Source organism: Scyliorhinus torazame, chromosome 17 (assembly GCF_047496885.1).
Source record: "Scyliorhinus torazame isolate Kashiwa2021f chromosome 17, sScyTor2.1, whole genome shotgun sequence".
Taxonomy (NCBI): domain Eukaryota; kingdom Metazoa; phylum Chordata; class Chondrichthyes; order Carcharhiniformes; family Scyliorhinidae; genus Scyliorhinus; species Scyliorhinus torazame.
This window is the reverse complement of record NC_092723.1, coordinates 156,107,436-156,128,819: the sequence shown is the minus strand read 5'-3', so window position 1 is coordinate 156,128,819 and position 21,384 is coordinate 156,107,436. Positions and strand designations below refer to the sequence as shown.

General features: G+C 48.8%; 1 protein-coding gene across 1 annotated transcript in view; it reads right to left on the bottom strand.

Annotated features, from left to right (window-relative positions):
- Positions 1-21,384, bottom strand: part of ift140 (intraflagellar transport 140 homolog (Chlamydomonas)) — a 183,065-nt gene that overhangs the window by 37,793 nt on the left and 123,888 nt on the right. Inside the window, 4 exon segments of the mRNA XM_072481370.1 lie at positions 11,186-11,318; positions 18,972-19,067; positions 20,928-21,004; positions 21,006-21,119. Of these exon segments, the coding sequence (XP_072337471.1) occupies positions 11,186-11,318; positions 18,972-19,067; positions 20,928-21,004; positions 21,006-21,119 (420 nt within the window).

Sequence of the window (21,384 nt, the reverse complement as noted above, 5' to 3'; positions counted from 1 at the left end):
ATTCCAAAAGTCCTGTTCTGTGCTCGCTCTAAAATGTGACGGAGAGTGGGGCTGAGGGGGGGGGCGGGGGGGTTATCCGTCTGCGGAAACAAATCCTCTTGCTTTCCACAGGGGTAGGAATTCCGTAAGGCTGTTGCAGACATAGAAGCTGTCCGAATATATGTTTGCTGGGCTGGGGAAGGAATCTGGGTGTTCGACTATGTATGCGATGGCCGCAAGTTCTGCCGCCTGCGCGCCTAAGTGTCCTGGAAGTTTTATTGCTATTTCTTCTAGGGAGCGTCCCTGCACATCCTCGACGTAAATGCCACATCCTTTTATGCGCTTCCCTTCTAATATTGTGGAAGATCCATCCACATATATCCTTATGGGTTTGCACGTGTGTGCGCGCTTGGGGCTCTGGGTTGAACTACCTATCTTTCTGGGGGGTGTTTTAGCAATAAAGGGGCCTGTGTTATGGTGTGGAGAGATAATTTCACATTCATGGGGGGTTCCGGGATGCTGTAGGTTATCGGCTATATAAGTGTGGGTCTTTGTCCTTTTAACAGTGATGTCCCATCCCTGCAAAAGAAGGGTCCATCTGGCTGCTCTAAGCTGGCTGACTGTACCGTCCTTAAGTCGTCCGTCCAGTAAAAGTTGGGTGGGGGTGTGTTCCGTGAGGATTGTGATGGGGTTCAGTCCGGTTATGTACGAAAAATACTGTACTGCCCCAAAAACTGCGAGCAGGTGCCTTTCACAGGCTGAAAATCCCTGCCCCACAGCATCTAAAACTCTGGAGGCGTAAGCCACGGGCCTTAACTGTTCGTGCCGTTCCTGAAGGAGCACGGCCTAAAGGGGGAGGTTTCATAGATTATCATAGACTTTACAGTGCAGAAGGAGGCCATTCGGCCCATCGAGTCTGCACCGGCTCTTTGAAAGAGCACCCTACCAAGCTCACACCTCCACCCTATCCCCATGACCCAGTAACCCCACCCAACACTAAGGGCAATTTTGGACACTTACGGCAATTTAGCACGGCCAATCCACCTAACCTGCACATCTTTGGACTGTGGGAGGAAACCGGAGCACCCGGAGGAAACCCACGCACACACGGGGAGAACGTGCAGACTCCGCACAGACAGTGACCCAAGCCGGGAATCGAACCTGGGACCCTGGAGCTGTGAAGCAATTGTGCTAACCACAATGCTACCGTGCTACCGGTCTGTGCTTGCTACCTCTATCGCATAGGGGGAAAGCGGGTCTGGAACTTGTAGTGCGGGGGCTGCTATGAGTGCTCTTTTCAACAAGTCCACAGCATCCGTATGCTGCAGAAGCCATTCCCAGGGGGCTCCTTTCTTTAGGAGGTCTGAGAGGGGTGCTGCCTTGCTGGCGAAACCATCAATGTGGTTTCGGCAGTAGCCAACCAGTCCTAAAAACGACCGGAGGGCTGAAACATTCTGGGGAAGGGGCAATTTGGCAATCGAGTCAACCCTTTTATGCTTGAGCTCGCGTTTACCGTGCGTGATAATTGTTCCCAAATATATCACCTTTTCTTCCAAAATCTGTGCCTTTTTGGGGTTAACTTTACATCCAATTGCTCTTCCTTGGTGTCTGTCTGCAGTAGTAGGTCGTCTACGTACTGTACCAGACATTCGGGGCGAGAAAATTTTGCTAGACCATTTGCCAGCTGTCGGTGGAAAATGGAGGGGGAATTGTGGAATCCTTCTGGAAGGCATGTCCACGTGTACTGTTGGTTTTTAAAGGTGAAGGCAAATTTGTACTGGCACGCCTTTGCCAATCGAATGGACCAGAATCCATTACTGATATCCAAAACCGTAAAGTATCGGGAATTGAGTCCCTGCTTGAGCATGGTCTCGGGACTTGTGGCTACTGTGGGGGCTGCTGCGGGGGTGATTTTGTTGAGTTCCTGGTAATCGATGGTCAGTCGCCATGATCCATCGGGCTTTCTCACTGGCCAAATCGAGGCATTATTAGTGGAGGCTACTGATCTAAGTACGCCCTGGTCTAATAAGCTGTCGATAACTTTTGCGATTTCTCCCTCTGCCTCTTGGGGTAATCCATATTGCTTTTGGGATCTAGGGTCAGGTCCTGTGGTTTGTACTGAATCAGTCATCCGGCCACAGTCGTGTTTGTGGGTCGCGAATGCGGTCCTGTTCTTTTGTAACACTGTCCTAACCCTGCTTGTCCATGCTAATTGTAGTCGGGTTCAACCAAAATTCGCCTACTGCGCTAATTTTGTTGGCGTATTCACCTATTGTGAGCGTTGCGGGGGCTCTTGTGGAGTTTGCCATTTTCCAGACACATTGGTTGACTGGATCAAAGGATAGGTTGTGGGAATTCATAAAATCTATGCCCAAAATGTGTTCTGCTGTGTGGGGTAGATCGACTAAAACTATGGTGTGCTTGGTGGTGATGTTGCCGATTTGAATGGGTACAGTGGCTGTGATGTGTCCCTGCTGTGAGTGGCCGGTAAAGCCGCTGAGGGTGCTGGTGGCTGTAGTGGGCCATGTGTCCTTTTGAAACATGATGGAGGAATTTATTGTGGTGCGGGACCCTCCTGTGTCCCAGAGAAACTCGATGGGCTGTCCCCGTATTTTTGCTGCAACTACTGGTCGGCCGGACCTATCCCAAAGGGTGTCGCAGACCCAACTGGGGGAGCCTGAACACCGTCAGTCCGTTCCGTTCAGGTCCGTCTGATCTGAACGGGTGCTCACACTATGTATGGGCTCTGTCTTATTCTTATTCAGGGTGCCTGCCTGCTGGGCTCTCTGTGGCTTATGTGGGGCATTGCATTATCTTGCAAAGTGTCCCAACTGTCCACAGTTGTAACACTCCTGTGACTTTTGTGGGGGGCTGTTCTTGCCTTCATTTACCCATGCGGTGTTTTGGTGTGCCTTAACTGCGTGTATGTCTGCTTCTGCCTGCTGTTCTTCGGGTTTTTTAACTACGGGTTTGTTTTGTACAGACTGCTCCCAGGCGCGGGACAATCTTTTTACGACCCATTTTTCATTATGAGCCTCCTCTGAGGGATCATAATTCGCACAAGCTTTTTGTCCTGTTTCTGTGGCATGGGTGATAAGGGTGCGGGTCCATTTGGCCATGTTGTCTGGAGACAAATGGGCGCGGTCTAGGTCTCTGAAAACTGCTGCAAAATGGATCCACAGGCGTCCAGCAAACGCTGTGGGGTGCTCGGTTTTCTTTTGCCTGCACTTATTGAGGCCATCTACAGGGTCACCCCGGTTATATGCGATTGCGTCTAGGATCGCGGTAGGCATTTCTGCAAGGGTGCCTCCTCCTACATTCTGTGGGTCGGGAAGGGTTGCTACGACCGAAGGGTCTAAACTCAAAACTGTGAGCTTCACGTGCTCTCGCTCATCCAGGCCGTACATGGTTGCCTGCTGCTTTACTCTGGCAAAGAAGTGGTGTGGGTCTGAGGTGGGGAGGAACGGTGTGATTTTCACGCACGCGTCCCGTAATTGGGTCACTGTTATGGGGGTGGTGTACAGAAATTCCGTGTCGTCCGATGTGGCTGTGCGGTGGGTGGTGACTGGGTTCTTTGGAGCCTGAACTATCTGCTCTGTGGGGGGTTGGGGCGCTTTTCTCTTTTGGGGCTTTCCCTGCGCACATGTTCCCTGAACATATCTCTGCGCTGTCTCATTTAACTCTTCCCAATCAGGGCCGTCTTCCTCATCTAACTTTGATCCAAAGGTTTCCTGGAATCCTTTTTGAACTGAAAGCAGAGATTGCAGTTCTGCAATCTGCTTCCGGCACTTTGCGTGGTCTAGTGAGCTTTGTCTTTGCTCCATGGTGGCAGCATGGAGTGCTCTTAACGCTGCCTTCAGGTCACTACAGTGCCTCTGCAATGCCTCTACCTGCTTCTCGGTTTCCTCTCGTACCAGGACGGCACGTTGCGTGTCCTGATAGGCCTTTTCGTACTGGGATTGGAAGCTGCTTAAGTGCGCCAGACAAGACTGGTGTGCCCCCTTGGTATCATCCACCTCTCCGTCTTTTGCTGCCAACTTCATCCTTAACTCTACGTTCTTTCTACCTCACTGACATTGACCTTGCTCATTCGATGTATGCCTTCTATCTCTTTCCGGAGGGTCCTAACGACCTCCTCTGTGCCTCGCAATTGTGCCAAACAGGACACGATTGCCATCGGCTTGCGAGCTTTTCCTAAGCTCTTCATGTGAATCTCGCTCAGGTTCTCCCACCAAGTATGTCCTATACTCCCGGGACCTGTTTCCTCATTGTTACAGAATTCGCTCCAAAGGGGCCATCCTTTCCCTTTGAGGTACTTCCTGATTTCCTCTTCCCAAACAGGACATTGTCCTACTCTACTGCTGCTGGTCGCTGTGACCACAAATTCTTCTGGGTTCATGAGGCGTTGCATTGCCTGCATTGCCATCTTTCCTCTCAAAATACTCTTTTAAAATTTGGAACGGGGGGGGACTAAGGCGGTGCTGTAATTACGGGTACAGCTTTCGCTATTTTCCGAAATACAAACTCCCGACAGATTTTTTTGTTGCGACAAAACTATCAGTATTACCTTATCGCCCTGTTAGTTACACATGCATTTAACACACTTCCGAATTATGAGGATTGATCAGAACTGCTTGAACACTTGTGGTTTTCTGTTCCCAATTGGATCTCTAATTCAAATTTTTGGGTTCTCCCTGAGTGGTTAAGCCACTTCTAGATCGGGTCCCGTCAGGATGTCGTCAGTAATATGTTGCTAACTTTTGGTTGGTTCAATTGGCTCGGTTTTATAACCTTTGCTCTCAAGTCGCCAGGTATCTTTATGATACCACCACGAGGTTCAAGTTCAAGTAATGATCAATAACTCAAGACACCAATTGGTAAGATTCAAATCAAAGCACATTTATTATACACAGTAAATCGCTACCCATGCATAAATTCTACTTCTAAGCTACTTCTACAACTAACAGGCCTGTACTTAGCTTCGGACTGGCCCACCAGGTCAGGGGAACAAATGGCCTTTCGTTCCTGTTCGGAGTCTGCGGGATTCAAAAGCTGGTATGGACTGGTAGCTAGGAGCGCCTATCTCGTAGCGAGCGTTGACTTAAGACTTACGGTCTTTTGGCGGCAGCTGAACAGGCCACGGTCAAGGGTTGGTTCGCGTTGCTGAGTGACCCTGTCAAGAAGGACGATTTGAACTTGGGGGCTTAACTTTATAGTCCCCGAGGCTTCCCACCTTTCGGGACGGACCCTGTACCTGGTTCCAAGTGATTGGACTTTGTTCCAATCGCTTGGCTCGATTTTTCCAATACTGGAGCGGTTCCCTGATCGTCCGTTAACCTCTTTTGTGTTGGCTCCTGCTGGCGCCGAGGAGTCTGGCTTGGCCTTGTTTATTCCAAATGTTTCGATTGTTCCCGGGGATTGCTCATTAGTATGTAGATGGCTGCTACATTATTATGCAGATGGCTGCTTGTATCGATGCTGTCTGGGCTTTTGCAGAGTTTAATACACAGTAAACTTGCACCTGCTAGTTTCTGCCTCTGTTGGCTGAATTTCCCTTCAGCCTTTGCTGTTCTCCATTTTCCGTCGGGAGTTGGCCAACCCAGGTGGCTACAATACCAAGATTATGAACAGTCTGATTCAGTTTCAGACAATGGCCAGGCATAGGGATACAGGATATAGGACTGAAGACCGGCTTGGTATTGAGAAGTGGACAGGCTGTGTGAAGTGATCGTGACAAACAGTTCCAAATTTTGAGGTACAAAAGCCTGAGCACGGCGTTAAATTTTCTGATGATACAAAATTGAACACACAGATGATGGACTTAGGAGAGGCTGATAACATTCAAAGGAACCCCCCAAACAGATGGGACCTGGGATTTTGTGAATAATGCATGGAAATCAACACACACAGGAAGCAGAATAACCATCACCTGGTGACTGGGTGTCTATTGGCAAAGGTTAAAAGAGGATTTCAGTGTGATTAAGGAAAAAAAACATAAGATCTAATTCCATTCCAACTTCCCCAAGATGTCCCAAAGCATGTTAGAACAAATGGATTACTTCAATGCAGTAATTATTATGTGGGCAAACATGGCAGCCAGCCAGACTGTACATAGCAAAATACCAAAACATAAATATGTTTATTCTATATGATTCACAGACAATACAAATGATCATGATCACAAATTTTATGACAATTGTGAGATACAAATACATAAGAACTTGTGTTATCCGGGACAGCGAAAACAGCGCGAGAGGAGAGAGAGCCGGGACAGCGAAAACAGCGCGAGAGGAGAGAGAGCCGGGAGATTTAAAAAGCGCGGGAGGAGAGAGCCGGGACAGTGCTGGGAGAGGTGAGTGCACAAAAGTTGTGGCAGGAGTGCCTTTAGACACGGAGTGCTGATTGGAACAGAGTGCATCTGAGTTTAGGTGAGTGACTGAGTGCTGATTGGAACAGAGTGCATCTGAGTTTAGGTGAGTGACTGAGTGCTGATTGGAACAGAGTGCATCTGAGTTTAGGTGAGTGACTGAGTTCGGGTGAGTGGTGAGAGAGGGCTGTGTTTTTGTTGGTGTTCAGGTTTATCCTTGAGGTTCTATAAAAAAAATAATAAATTATTTAAATTAATTAACTAGTTGAATATGGCTGGTCAGGTGATGTGCTGTTGCTGTATGATGATGGAACTGGTGGATCCCATTGAGACCGTCAGTGACCACATCTGCAGCAAGTGTTGGCTGCTCGAGGAACTTCGGCTCAGAATTGATGAGCTGGAGACCGAGCTGCACACACTGCGGCACATCAGGGAGGGGGAACATTACCTGGACGCTTTGTTTCAGGAGGCAGTCACACCCGGTAGAATAAGTACTGTTAATTCGGACAGTGGTCAGGGACAGAGTGGTGTGACTGCAAGGGAGGCAGGTAGGGGGATCCTGAGTTTAGGAGTTGAGGAGCCTCAGCCCTTGACCTTGTCCAACAGGTATGAGGTACTTGCTCCCTGTGTGGATGAGGAAGAGGGCTGTAGGGAGGATGCGTTGACTGACCACTGCACCGTGGTACAGGAAGCCATTCAAGAGGGGGGAGCAAAAAGACAAGTGGTAGTTGTAGGTGATTCTATAATTAGGGGGATTGATGGCATCCTTTGTAAGCCAGATCGAGAGTCCCGCATGGTATGTTGCCTGCCCGGTGCCAGGGTGAGGGACATCTCTGATCGGCTTGAAAGGATTTTGGAGAGGGAGGGGGAGGATCCAGTTGTTGTGGTCCATGTTGGGACTAACAACATAGGTAAGACGAGGAAAGAGGACCTGTTTGGGGATTATCAAACACTAGGGACTAAATTAAAGAACAGGTCCTCCAGGGTTATAATCTCTGGGTTACTACCCGAGCCACGTGCCAATTGGCATAGGGTTGAGAAAATTAGGGACGTTAACACGTGGCTAAAGGAGTGGTGCGGGAAAGAGGGATTCCATTTCATGGGGCATTGGCATCAGTACTGGGGCAGGAGGGACCTGTACCGTTGGGACGGTCTTCACCTGAACCATTCTGGGACCAGTGTTCTAGCGAATAGGATAAATAGGTTGGTCACAAGAACTTTAAACTAGCAAGTTGGGGGGAAGGGAAGTGTAAAGCTATGGACAGGATAATGGTTAATGGAGATCAAGGCAGCAGGTTACGTGACAGGTTATTATGTAGAGATATGGGTTCAAAGACAAGGAAAATAGGGAGAAAGGGTAAGAGGAAAAATAATTTGCGAAAAGTTACTGATCAAGGTGTTAGGATTCATAACAAAGACATAAAAAACAGCATAAGTGTACTTTACCTGAATGCTCGTAGTATACGAAATAAGGTAAATGAGTTGATGGCGCAAATCATCGTGAATGACTATGATTTAGTGGCCATTACTGAAACATGGTTAAAAGATGGTCAAGACTGGGAGTTAAATATCCAAGGGTATCAGACTATACGAAAGGATAGAATGGACGGTAAGGGCGGTGGTGTAGCTTTGTTGTTTAAGGATGGCATCCGGGCAATAGTAAGGGATGATATTGGTGCTATGGAGGACAAGGTTGAATCAATTTGGGTGGAAATCAGGAATAGTAAGGCAAAAAGGTCACTGATAGGAGTAGTCTATAGGCCACCAAATAGTAACAGGATGGTAGGGCAGGCAATAAGCAAAGAAATAACGGATGCATGTAGAAATGGTACAGTGGTTATCATGGGAGATTTTAATCTGCATATCGATTGGTTTAACCAGGTTGGTAAAGGCAGCCTTGAGGAGGAGTTTATAGAATGTGCCCGGGATAATTTCCCGGAACAGTATGTAATGGAGCCTACAAGGGAACAAGCGGTCCTAGATCTGGTCCTGTGTAATGAGGCAGGATTGATTAATGATCTCAGTTCGGGATCCTCTTGGAAGGAGCGACCACAATATGGTGGAATTTAAAATACAGTTGGAGGATGACAAGGTAAAATCAAACACTAGTGTTTTGTGCTTAAACAAAGGTGATTACAATGGGATGAGAGAAGGACTAGCTAAGGTAGACTGGGAGCAAAGACTTCATGGTGAAGCAGTTGAGGAACAGTGGAGAACCTTCCGAGCGATCTTTCACAGTGTTCAGAAAAGGTTCATACTGACAAAAAAGAAAGACGGTAGAAAGGGGAAAAATCGACCGTGGATATCTAAGGAGGTGAGGGAGAGTATCAAATTGAAGGAAAAAATATACAAAGTGGCAAAAATTAGTGGGAGACTAGAGGACTAGAGGACTGGGAAGTCTTTAGGGGACAACAGAAAGCTACTAAAAAAGCTATAAAGAAGAGTAAGGTAGACTATGAAAGTAAACTGGCTCAGAACATAAAAGCAGATAGTAAAAGCTTCTACAAATATACAAGACAAAAAAGAGTGGCTAAGGTAAATATTGGTCCTTTGGAAGATGAGAAGGGAGATTTAATAATAGGAGACGGGGAAATGGCTGAGGAGCTGAACAGGTTTTTTGGGTCAGTCTTCAAAGTGGAGGACACAAATAACATGCCAGTGACTGATGGAAATAGAGATATGATAGGTGAGGACCTTGATATGATTGTAATCACTAAGGAGGCAGTATTGGGCAAGCTAATGGGGCTAAAGGTAGACAAGTCTCCTGTCCCTGATGGGATGCATCCCAGAGTGTTAAAAGAGATGGCTAGGGAAATTGTAAACGCACTAGTGATAATTTATCAAAATTCACTAGACTCTGGGGTGGTCCCAGAGGATTGGAAAGTAGCAAACATGACACCACTGTTTAAAAAAGGAGGTCGGCAGAAAGCGGGTAATTATAGGCCGGTAAGCTTAACTTCGGTTGTAGGGAAAATGCTGGAATCTATCATTGAGGAGGAAATAGCGGGGCACCTGGAGGGAAATTGTCCCATTGGGCAGACGCAGCATGGGTTCACAAAGGGTAGGTCGTGTCTGACTAATTTGGTAGAATTTTTTGAGGACGTTACCAGTGCAGTAGATAACGGGGAGCCAATGGATGTGGTATATCTGGATTTCCAGAAAGCTTTTGACAAGGTGCCACACAAAAGGTTGCTGCATAAACTAAAGATGCATGGCATTGAGGGTAAAGTGGTAGCATGGGTAGAGGATTGGTTAACTAACAGAAAGCAGAGAGTGGGGATAAATGGGTGTTTCTCTGGTTGGCAACCTGTAACTAGTGGGGTCCCTCAAGGAGCAGTGTTGGGCCCGCAGTTGTTCACAATTTACATAGACGATTTGGAGTTGGGGACCAAGTGCAATGTGTCAAAGTTTGCAGATGACACTAAGATGAGTGGTAAAGCAAAAAGTGCAGAGGATACTGGAAGTCTGCAGAAGGATTTGGATAGGTTAGGTGAATGGGCTAGGGTCTGGCAGATGGAATTCAATGTTGCCAAGTGTGAGGCTATCCATTTTGGGAGGAATAACAGCAGAATGGATTATTATTTAAACGGTAAGATGTTAAAACATGCTGCTGTGCAGAGGGACCTGGGTGTGCTGGTGCACGAGTCGCAAAACGTTGGTGTGCAGGTGCAACAGGTGATTAAGAAGGCTAATCGAGTTTTGTCTTTCGTTGCTAGAGGGATGGAGTTCAAGACTAGGGAGGTTATGCTGCAATTGTATAGGGTGTTGGTGAGGCCGCATCTGGAGTATTGTGTTCAGTTTTGGTCTCCTTACCTGAGAAAGGACATATTGGCACTGGAGGGAGTGCAGAGGAGATTCACTAGGTTGATCCCAGAGTTGAGGGGATTAGATTATGACGAGAGGTTGAGTAGGCTGGGACTGTACTCATTGGAGTTTAGAAGAATGCGGGGGGATCTTATTGAAACATATAAAATTATGAAGGGAATAGATAGGATAGATGCGGGCAGGTTGTTTCCACTGGTGGGGGAAAGCAGAACTAGGGGGCATAGCCTCAAAATAAGGGAAGGTAGATTTAGGACGGAGTGTAGGAGGAACTTCTTCACCCAAAGGATTGTGAATCTCTGGAATTCCTTGCCCAGTGAAGCAGTTGCGGCTCCTTCTTTAAACGTTTTTAAGAAAAAGATAGATACCTTTCTAAAGAATAAAGGGATTCGGGGATATGGTGTACGGGCCAGAGAGTGGAGCTGAGTCCACAAAGATCAGCCATGATCTCATTAAATGGCGGAGCAGGCTCGAGGGGCCAGATGACCTACTCCTGTTCCTAGTTCTTATGTTCTTATGTATCTATTTATATGGCAGAAATGAGATGAATAATCAGCTAATTGATTTTTGTGGCATTTGTTGCGGAAACACTGCTGCCTCAGACACTTTTGAACTGTGCTATGGGATCTGAATCTGAAGTACTGGAACAAGCGGGCAGGATCTTAAGCTAACATCTCACCTGAAATACACCACTGGAAAGCTTTTACAAGGGTATCTAATTTTAGGACCATAAGAAGTTGCATAGCCCTGTATAATTATAATGTCCAAATCTGAATGCAGTCTTGCACCTTCCTCTCAAGAGGATATTGGTCCATTGTAGGGGTTTAGAAGAGTGACATGTATATATGTTAAGATGGACTAATAATTAAAATGAGCTGCCATGTGTTCAGCCAATGCTACTATAGAGAACACTGTTATCCCGAAGCTTCCAGGACCATTGAATGCCAGCTGTGGAATGTGCCTGGTCAGGGTGAACACTTAGCCCTCCTTCAGTGACAATGTCTTCTCCTTTCTTACCTTTTGTATATTGCCAAGGTAACAATGAACACGGACAAGGGAGAGGTAGTCTTGTGCCTTCTCATAATATTTCAATGCCGAGTCCATGTCTGCTTGACTTTCCAAGTATTGGGCCCACCATTTCCACAAGCTCCTGTGATCAGCAAGGACAAAGTAAGAAATCAGCACAGTGGCTCTGCTGACACCAGCTTTAAGCAGAACCCAGTAAAACCACATACTTAGCTAATGGCTTGGCATTTTAAGAAATCACCTGCAGTAATCAATAAGAAAATGGCAGATTTGTTCCCTGAGCATCGGCTTTCACAGTGGACAAAATACCAGTGGTACAAGGGGGCCTAAAAATAAGTGAAGGGGAGGAAAATAGTGGATTTAATACAAGCAAAATGTTGGCCATGGCGAAAATAACGAGGCTTAAGAAAGTCAAACCTCGTGGACATGATAGTCTCTATCAAGGGTACTTAAAGAAATAGTTGAGGAGGGGCAGCACGGTGGCTCAGTGGTTAGCACTGCAGTCTCACGGCACTGAGGTCCCAGGTTTGATCCTGGCTCTGGGTCACGGTCCTTGTGGAGTTTGCACATTCTCCCCGTGTTTGCGTGGGTTTCTCCCCCACAACACAAAGACGTGCAGGGTAGGTGAATTGAACATGCTAAATTGCCCCTTAGTTGGAAAAAATGAATAGGGTACTCTAAATTTAAAATAAAAGAAATAGTTGAGGAAAATGCAAACACGTTAGCCAGAAATTTTCCAAAACTCTGGATTCAGAAATTGCACCTATGGTTTGGAAAATTGCAAGCTTCACTCCATTAAATAAAAAGGGAAGGAGAGAGTTTTCAAAAAAAAAAAAAAACATTCTTGTCATTCTTGGTGTTATAACCTGCCTACTTACCATTGGCTGGGGACTAATGACTATCCCACAATCCTGTGGGAGTATGAGCTTCCCCAATGAGGGGGGCGGAGAAACCACTAGCAAACTCCTAGTATAAATAAAACTGGCCAGTTCAGGAACCAGCAGGAAGGAGTATGTAGCAAGGGAAGTTACTGCTACTGTTATGTATATATGTTATAGTAAATAAATGTTATTACTTTGTACCCTTAAAACTCGTGCTGGATTCTTCGTGGCCCTTACAAAACTTGGGATATGGGCATTTACTGTCCATCATGCACTGGCTTGTGGCTTACAAGGCAATATATTACTTGCAAGTTTTTAAAATCCCAATTTTAATTCTCAATCTGTCATCCTGTGATTTCATCTGGCCTCTAAATTGTTAGACCAGTAACATAACCACAGAACTACTAGGTCTGGTTTACATAATAACGGGATTTGACAGGATAAATAAATTAATTTCTCTGGTGGGGGAATGTAGCTCAAGACAGCACAGTTTAAAATTAGAGTTAAGCCAGGCAGGAGTGAAATCAGGAAGCATGGTTTTCACAAAAAGCGTAGTGGGAACTCTTTTCTCCAAAAATCTGATTGGTCAATTGAAATGTTCAAGGCGTGGTTCTCCAGAAAGATTTCCAAGTGTTGTAGCGTGCGGGAACGGCCGCAAGCAACGCAATGCAATGTTAATTGGCCCACTTGACGAGGCCCCACGGGCTTCACGCCACAAACGAAGGCTCACCCGTCGATTCGCCAGGAACGCGCTCGCCAGCACCCCGCTAACAAGGTCGCTCAGCACTTAAACAGCACTTGTACAGCCAACCTCACTCAGCTTACAGCCATGGCGTCGAGACGTCCGAACCCAAGATTTGGAGACACAGACCTGGGAAGGCTCCTAGATACGGTCAAGGCCAGGAGGGATGTCCTATTCTCTTGAGGGTCTCAGAGGGGGAGTCACAGGGCTGCCTGGGTCGAAGTGGCAGTGGCAGTCAGCTCAGGAAGTGTGAGCAGGAAGATTAGCTTCCAGTATTGCAAAAAAGGTCAACCACCTACACTAGGCTGCATGCGTGAGTAGACCACCCCTGCACAGAGACCTTTCCGCCTCCACACGAGCATCCACCCCCCCAATCCACCATGTGCCTCCCCAAACCTCTCTTCATCCCCCCCCTTCCTTCAAAACCCCCCTCTCTCACCACCACTGTGAACCACGCATGCGGCTAACGATGCCCTCTCTTAGTCTCTGCAGTGGAGATACTGGTGCACAATGTCAACAGCATTAGTGAAGGTGTCCAAGGCGTGGCACAATCGGTGACAGCCATGGCTGAGGGCCTCAGCAAAATGTTCGACTCGCTGCAGGAGGTGACCCAGTACCGGGCGGACCTTGATGAGGTAGTGCAGGACATGGCCCGCTCTCAGATGGGAATGGCCGAGGCACTGTGGAGCCTGTCCCAGACACAGGTGGACATTGCCGAGTCACTACAGAGCATGGCCCAATCACGGAGGAGCATCGCCGAGGGCGTCGACACCATGGTGCAGTCATTGGGGAGCCACCAGAGCTGGCAAAGCCAGATGACGCAGGGGCTCGAACCAGCTGCCCCTCTGTCCCGAGGTGAACCCTCGGACCCTATGGCACCGACCGGGAGGAGGGCGCTGGGTACCAACCCGGACCCGTTCCATGCAGTGGGGATGGTGGCCACCTGCTCCCCCGAGTTCCACCCCTCTGATGAGGCTGCGTCTTGCAGTCAGCACCTGGAACACGTCGGCACAGCTGTGCGTGTTCCCAAGAAGAGTGCTGGGGCCTTTCCGGCCCAAGAGGACGCCTGCCAGGGACATCAAAGGCCACAGGGCCTCTGATGTGCACGCTGCGGACCTAGCGTCAGAGCAAGGAAAGCCAAGCACGTCGAGGATCACGGAGGACACTGGAGGAGGGGGAGCTGAGTGGGTGGAAGGGAGAGTGGGGCAGCAGCACCATCGGGAGAGTGGGGCATTGTTGGACACTTGTGAAGCATTAAAAACCCTTCACCACAACCAGTAGCACAGATCTATCACCATCTTAACCCCAATGTGGGCTGACAGAACCCTCACCCATGACTCCAGGTATCCTCCCTCCCCCACCACACACACACCCCGGGTCCAACTGGGTTCAGGTGATGGCTGTGAGCGAGCACTCAGCAGACAAGCAGGGGTCAGACTATGGCATAGATTGAGGAGTGCCAGTGCTCAGCTCTCTGCAGGTTATCATCACCCCCCCCCCAACCCACCCCTCCCCTGCCCCCCCAGTCCTCGATAGTGACCCGCTGATGGTGCCGATCCAGTCCCAGCACCCTGGAGTGATGTTACACAGACCCTGGGAGGGTGGGAAATGGGAAGAGGGAAGTAGTGATGACGGACCACCCCATGAAGGGTGCGAGAATGAGGGCCTCCCGAACCCTCTGGGCTTGCCCGAACCCACGCCGTTGCCACTGGTCCTGCAGCATCTGGCTGGTCCTCCAGTTCCTCTCCAGCCCTTGCTAGTCCAGCGCCTCCTCATCACCCTCCTCGGAGGTGGCCATATGTTCCTCATCCCCCACCTCCAGCATGTCATTCCACTGCTGTGCCAAGTTGTGGAGGACACCACAAAGCGGGGGACCCTCCCGGGGGTGTAGTGCAGGACACCACCAGAGCAGCTGAGGCATCGGAAAGCAATTTGAGCCATCTGATGCACTGCTCGATGGCAGCTCGGGTGGTCACATGGGCCATGTTGTACCGGGTCTCTGGTCTCCGTTCTGGCATCATTAGCCAGGTCCTCAGCGGTTACCCCTTATCCCCAAAGAGCCAACTGGCCATCCTGGGGTGGACACTCCCTGGGAAGCGTGCACACACGTGCATGATCTGCATGTTGTGGTCACACACGAGCTGTATGTTCAGGGAGTGGAACCCCTTCCTGTTGATGTAGGGCACTCCCAGCTGGCCTGGTGCGCGCAAGGCAATATGCATGCAGTCTATCTTCCCCTGGACCTGGGGCATCCAGATGGCAGAGAATCTTACTCTCTGGGCATCTTGTTGGGCTTGGTCCATGTCAAAGTTTAAAAAAAAATTTGGAGTACCCAATTCATTTTTTCCAATTAAGGGGCAATTTAGCATGGCCAATCTACCTATCCTGCACATCTTTGGGTTTTGGGGGCGAAACATGCAAACACGGAGAAAATGTGCAAACTCCACACGGACAGTGACCCAGAGCCGGGATCGAACCTGGGACCTCGACGCCATGGGGCAGCATCCGTGACCTGTCGGATGCTGCTGTGGGCTGTGGCCTGCGAGATGGCACACAGGTCCCCACTCGAGCCCTGGAAGGATCCTGAGGCGTAAAAGCGAAGTGCTGCAGTGACCTTGACGGCCACAGAGAGCGGGTGTCCTCCTCCTCCACCTGGTGCCAGGTCCGCGAGGACATGACACAGGTGCCACACCATCCCTTTGTTGAGGGAGAGCCTCCTGCAGCACGCTCTGCATTGAGTTTGAACGACCAGTGACGCTTGTGCACGCTGGGCTGTCACGGGCCTCACCCTCTTTGCATCAGTATTCACCAAAGAGAAGGAATTGGTGGATGTTGAGTTTGGAGAAGGATGTGTAGATAGCCTGGGTCACAATGAGATCCAAAAAGACGAGGTGTTGGGCGTCTTGAAAAATATTAAGGTGGGTAAGTCCCCAGGGCCTGTTAGGATCTACCCCAGAATACTGAAGGAGGCAAGAGAGGACATTTCTGAGGCCTTGACAGAAATCTTTGGATCCTCACTGTCTTCAGGTGATGTCCCGGAGGACTGGAGAATAGCCAATGTTGTTCCTTTGTTTAAGAAGGGTAGCAAGGATAATCCAGGGAACTACAGGCCAGTGAGCCTTAAGGCAGTGGTAGGGAAATTACTGGAGAGAATTCTTCGAGACAGGATCTACTCCCATTTGGAAGCAAGAGGTCGTATTAGCGAGAGGCAGCACGGTTTTGTGAAGAGGATGTTGTGCCTCACTAACTTGATAAGAGTTTTTCAAGGAGGTCACAAAGATGATTGATGCAGGTAGGGCAGTGGATGTCGTCTATATGGACTTCAGTAAGGCCTTTGACAAGGTCCCTCATGGCAGACTGGTACAAAAGGTGAAGTCACACGGGATCAGAAGTGACCTGGCAAGATGGATACAGAACTGGCTAGGTCATAGAAGGCAGAGAGTGGCAATGGAAGGGTGCTTTTCTGATTGGAGGGCTGTGACTAGTGGTGTTCCGCAGGGATCAGTGCTGGGACCTTTGCTGTTTGTAGTATATATAAATGATTTGGAGGAAAACGTAACTGGTCTGATGAGTAAGTTTGCGGACGACACAAAGGTTGGTGGAATTGCGGATAGCGAAGAGGACTGTCAGAGGATACAGCAACTTTTAGATCGTTTGGAGACTTGGGCGGCGAGATGGAGGTTAATCCGGACAAATGTGAGATAATGCATTTTGGAAGGTCTAATATAGGTAGGGAATATACAGTGAATGGTAGAATCCTCAAGAGTATTGACAGTCAGAGAGATCTTGGTGTACAGGTCCATAGGTCACTGAAAGGGGCAACACAGGTGGAGAAGGTAGTCAAGAAGGCATACGGCATGCTTGCCTTCATTGGCCAGGGCATTGAGTATAAAAATTGGCAAGTCATGTTGTAGCTGTATAGAACCTTAGTTCGGCCACACTTGAATTATAGTGTTCAATTCTGGTTGCCACACTACCAGAAGGATGTGGAGGCTTTAGAGAGGGTGCAGAAGAGATTTACCAGCATGTTGCCTCGTATGGAGGGCATTAGCTATGAGGAGAGGTTGAATAAACTTGGTTTGTTTTCACTGGAACAAAGGAGGTTGAGGGGCGACCTGACAGAGGTCTACAAAATTATTAGGGGCATAGACAGAGTGGATAGTCAGAGACTTTGTCCCAGGGTAGAGGGGTCAATTACCAGGGGGCATAGTTTAAGGTGCGAGCGGCAAGGTTTAGAGGAGATGTACGAGGTAAGTTTTTACAGAGGGTAGTGGGTGCCTGGAACTCGCTACCAGAGGAGGTGGTGGAAGCAGGGACGATAGTGACTTTTACGGAGCATCTTGACAAATACATGAATAGGATGGGAATAGAGGATACGGACCCCAGAAGTGTAGAAGATTTTAGTTTAGACAGGCAGCATGGTTGGCGCAGGCTTGGAGGGCTGAAGGGCCCGTTCCTGTGCTGTACTTTTCTTTGTTCTTTGTTCTCTGCATCACACTTTGGTCTAAAGGGCGGCCGGGCCCTCAGCATGTGGGCAGGGTCTGGCCCATGGTCCGCCTCCTCTAGCCTCTGCAAATGCTGCCGCCGTCTCCGGCATCTGGCCGGACGGCCGACCAGCAGCACCGCTAGGGCCTGTTTCTGCAAGGTACAAAATACCGAAATTGGGAACAGTCAGTGGCTCCCACCCTGGGACTCACCATTCCCCCACTGATCTTCACCGCCCCCCCCCCCTCCCTCAACGGACCCCAGACCCTGTACCCCTGACACCCACACATAACGTAATCTGGACCGGGCACTGGTCCCCTCCCCGTTACACTCACCCACCCTCCAGCCGTGGACATGTCCCCGGTGCTGGGGTCCCATCCCCTGAGTGTTTGGATCTCGGCTGTTGCCTGTGTGGTGCCTCCCGCTGTGTTCAGGCAAGTGTCTGGGCATCACAGTCTGATTGGAATGCTAGGTAATGACTCCCATGCATGGCTTGCCCACCCACGGGAATCAACTTGGGTATGTGAAGTGTGCACTTAACCACGATAGCCAATTCAGATATAGCCTTCAGTCACACGGCGAGAGGCCTCCACAGTTGGTGGGGGGTTACAGGTGGTCGGTGGGGCAGGGACAAAGATTGCTCCCGGAACGGGTACACACGATTCAGGAGTTGGCGTGACGGAACCACGCGCAGTTGCCCCCCACCCCCCAGCAGACTACCCCCCTCCTACCCAACGTCAACCCCGACTCCCCTCATGGTGGCCCACCCCAGCCGAGGGTGCTCCCCCCCCCCCACTGAGCACTGGGGCGGCATGCCCAGTGCTCCCGGGCTCTTAGCCTGTGAGCGACGATGGCTACTCACCGCCTCGGCTCCCCACAGAAGCTCTTCCATGGTTCACGTTTTTAAAAAGGTATACTAGATGGTGCCAGCGTGACCACTTGCTGGGGAGGCCGCTGGTCATGGGGTGGCTCCCGTTAATTGTATGGAAATAGATTAAGTGGTGACAATTGGTTTGTCGCCATGCTACGGCGGGATCCCAATTTTGCCTGTGGGGGGCAGCCGATTGCATCGCAATCTCTTTGGCACCCGTTGCAGTTATCATTTTTGGTCTCCCCCGCTATTCACCGGCCTTGTCGCACTCTCCCTTGATCGAAACAAGGCCAGAGAATCGCGCCCTGAAATTTTTGTCGGGTATGGTTATGGATATAGAGCATAGGTAGGTAAATGGAGTTGAGGTACAAATCAGCCATAATTTGATAAAATGGTTTAAGGGACTGAATGGCATACTCTGTTCATATGCGAGAAGACATTTCCTATTTGCTTTATCAAAACCTTTAATGTTGCAAAGAAAGCCTTGTTAAATCTTCTCAATCTTTTTAGCCTAGCAGAAATAGTCCCAAATAGCCCAAGTCTCTCTCCTGATAACTATAATTTCCTGGTATTATCCTGATGAAACAAAACTATCCACAGCCTTAATGTCCTTAATATTAGTTGTGGTCACAGTGGTATTTGTGATCTAGCCACTGGCTTATACAAATTTATCGTTACCTCTTTATTCTGCTATCCTATGTCTCTATTTATAAAACAGACTACATCTGTAACAAAAGACTATCCAACATTGCTTCAGTTACAGCATTTGCTCAGTGTTTCAAGCTCCCTGGCACTCACTTGTCCTTTGTTTTGTTGACATATATTTCAAGTGTTTGTAGATCTTCTAGGAGCATCCTTGGTACCTCAAATCGGTGTGTGTCTGACTTTTCATAGCTGTTGGGAAGTAAAAAACAGACACTTTATGGAGCATGGATCTCACAACCCTACAAAAAGGCTGTACTGACTTTTGTTTAAGCATTTTGCATCTACATTAAACCAGCTGTAAAGTATGGGCTGGAAGTCCCTTTCTAGCAGGGTCCCACACATCTCAACACAGCTGTTGAGATCTGTCTAAACACAATTCAGCACAAGGTGCTCCCAGTTGTAACTTGATTAAAAAGAGCCAAAGAATAGGTGCGATTGACTGGCTGTGTCCTGCCGGAATCAAGACGGAACGGGACACAGCCGGTAAATACTGTGAGAGGCCTCTTCTGGGATTCCCGGCAGTAGTTACCAAGATCTCGCGAGTCTTCACAATCTGGACTTACATAGTTAAGTGAACGCCAAAACTAACCAACCCCCAGGATCTATTGGCCTTGTCGAGGAGACCCTAGCCAGGCGCAGTTTAGCACGATTTTCCACAAATGGAGACCAGGCGGAACACTTGGGGGGCGGGGGGGGGGGGGGGGGGGGGGGAGGAAAGAGAATCTCCCAAGCTATCAGAGGCCTCCAGGTGGTCGGCCTCTGGGCAGGGTGGTACTTTGGCACTGTTGATGCCACCCAGGCACCATGACATTGCTACCTGGGCACTCTAACAGTGCCAATTGGGTACCAGGCTGGCACTGCCAGAATGTCCAGACTGGCACTGCCAGCCTGACAGGGGCACTACCAGGGTGCTAGGCTGGCAGTGCCAAGGTGCCCAGGCGGCATTTTATCTGTGCTGGGGATCAGGCTCGGGGATGCCCTGCCATATGTGGTGGTGTGCGTGGGGCTCGAGAACAGGTGAGTTGGGGCGCTGGGGGGGAAATCTGGGTGTTGGGATAGGGGGTCGGGAGATCGATCGTTTCCTGCACCGGCGAGTGGAGCACCTCAGTGTAGGAAATGTGACAGAGTGCGACCTCGGCGGGGGAACAAAATAACAGAGTCCCATTCGATAGCAGGGTTGTTCCAGTCTGCAAGTGCCCAGAACGACCCCGCTAAACACGCCCAAAACAGGACTCTTTTTTTGCCCCCCCCCCCCCCCCCCCCCCCCCCCCCCCCATTAAATGCACCCAATTTGTTTGAAAAATGAAACAATCGTAATCATGAAAATAGTTAAATACTGCCAATGCTGGAAATCAGAAAAAAGAACAAAGAAAACTGGAAAAGCAGGTCAGGCAGCATCGGTGAAGAGAAACAGGGTTAACGTTTCAGGTTAATGGCCTTTCATCCGAACTGAAGAGAGAAATGTAAGCATTTTTAAACCAGTGAAAGGAGGCAAGAAGAACAAAGGAGAGAGTCTGTGATAGGGTGGAGGCCGGAGGAAATTAAACAGCAAAGATTTCATGATGCAACAGTCAAAGAGAGTGGTAATGAATATAATAAAGAAACAAAGATTGTGTCCAAATGAGGCAATAGAAAGGTCAGCATGGGAGCAAGGTGGAGAATTAAAATGACAAGCAACCAGAAGCTTGGGGTCGTCCTTGTGGGCTGAATGCAAATGTTCTGCAAAGGGAGTGTTCTGCAAAAGCTAGACTAAATTGAAAGAAGTTCAAGTAAATCGCTATTTCACTTGGAAGTGTTTGGGGCTTTGACAGTGAGAAAGGAAGAGGTGTTGCATGGAAAAGTGCCACAGGGAAAGGAGGAGTGTTAAGGGTGTGCCCTATCCATTTCACAGATATCTGCTTTCACCCCTTTTCCCTCCCTGCCAGAATCATAATAAGGCTTCCCCTTCCACCCCACAGTGATTGTTCCCTACAGAACACTCTAGTCCACTCCTCAGTCATCCCTAACATTCCTCCCCCCTACAGCACCTTTTGATTTGCATGCACTTACTGGCTGAGTGCCAGGTGATGATCTCCGAGAGCTTCCAGGTGTTTGGCGTAATTGTAGTATGTGGTTCTGAGATGGACCCCGGTCAAATCCCTCAGCATTTTCAATGGCCTTCTGCCACTGTCCTGAGGCCTGATAAAACTTGGTAAGGAGATCAAACCGCTTACAGTTTCTGTAAAGCCTCTCTGCGTCCTCCTGCAAAGATGCAAGCAAGAAAATAACTAATTAGCTGCGGGTTCACCTTGAATCACAGCATACTGTACCATAAAATTTGCTGAATGAGGGCAGCAATGTCTTGTGAATAATACTATGTACACAGTCCAAAGGTTGAGTAGGTGACTTGTATATTTAATATATTAAATGCAATGGTATTGATATAGTTATGGACCAGGGTTTAGAAAACTCCAAAGTATATCATGGAGTTCACCTGACCTACAACTGCTTATTGATTTTGGTTATG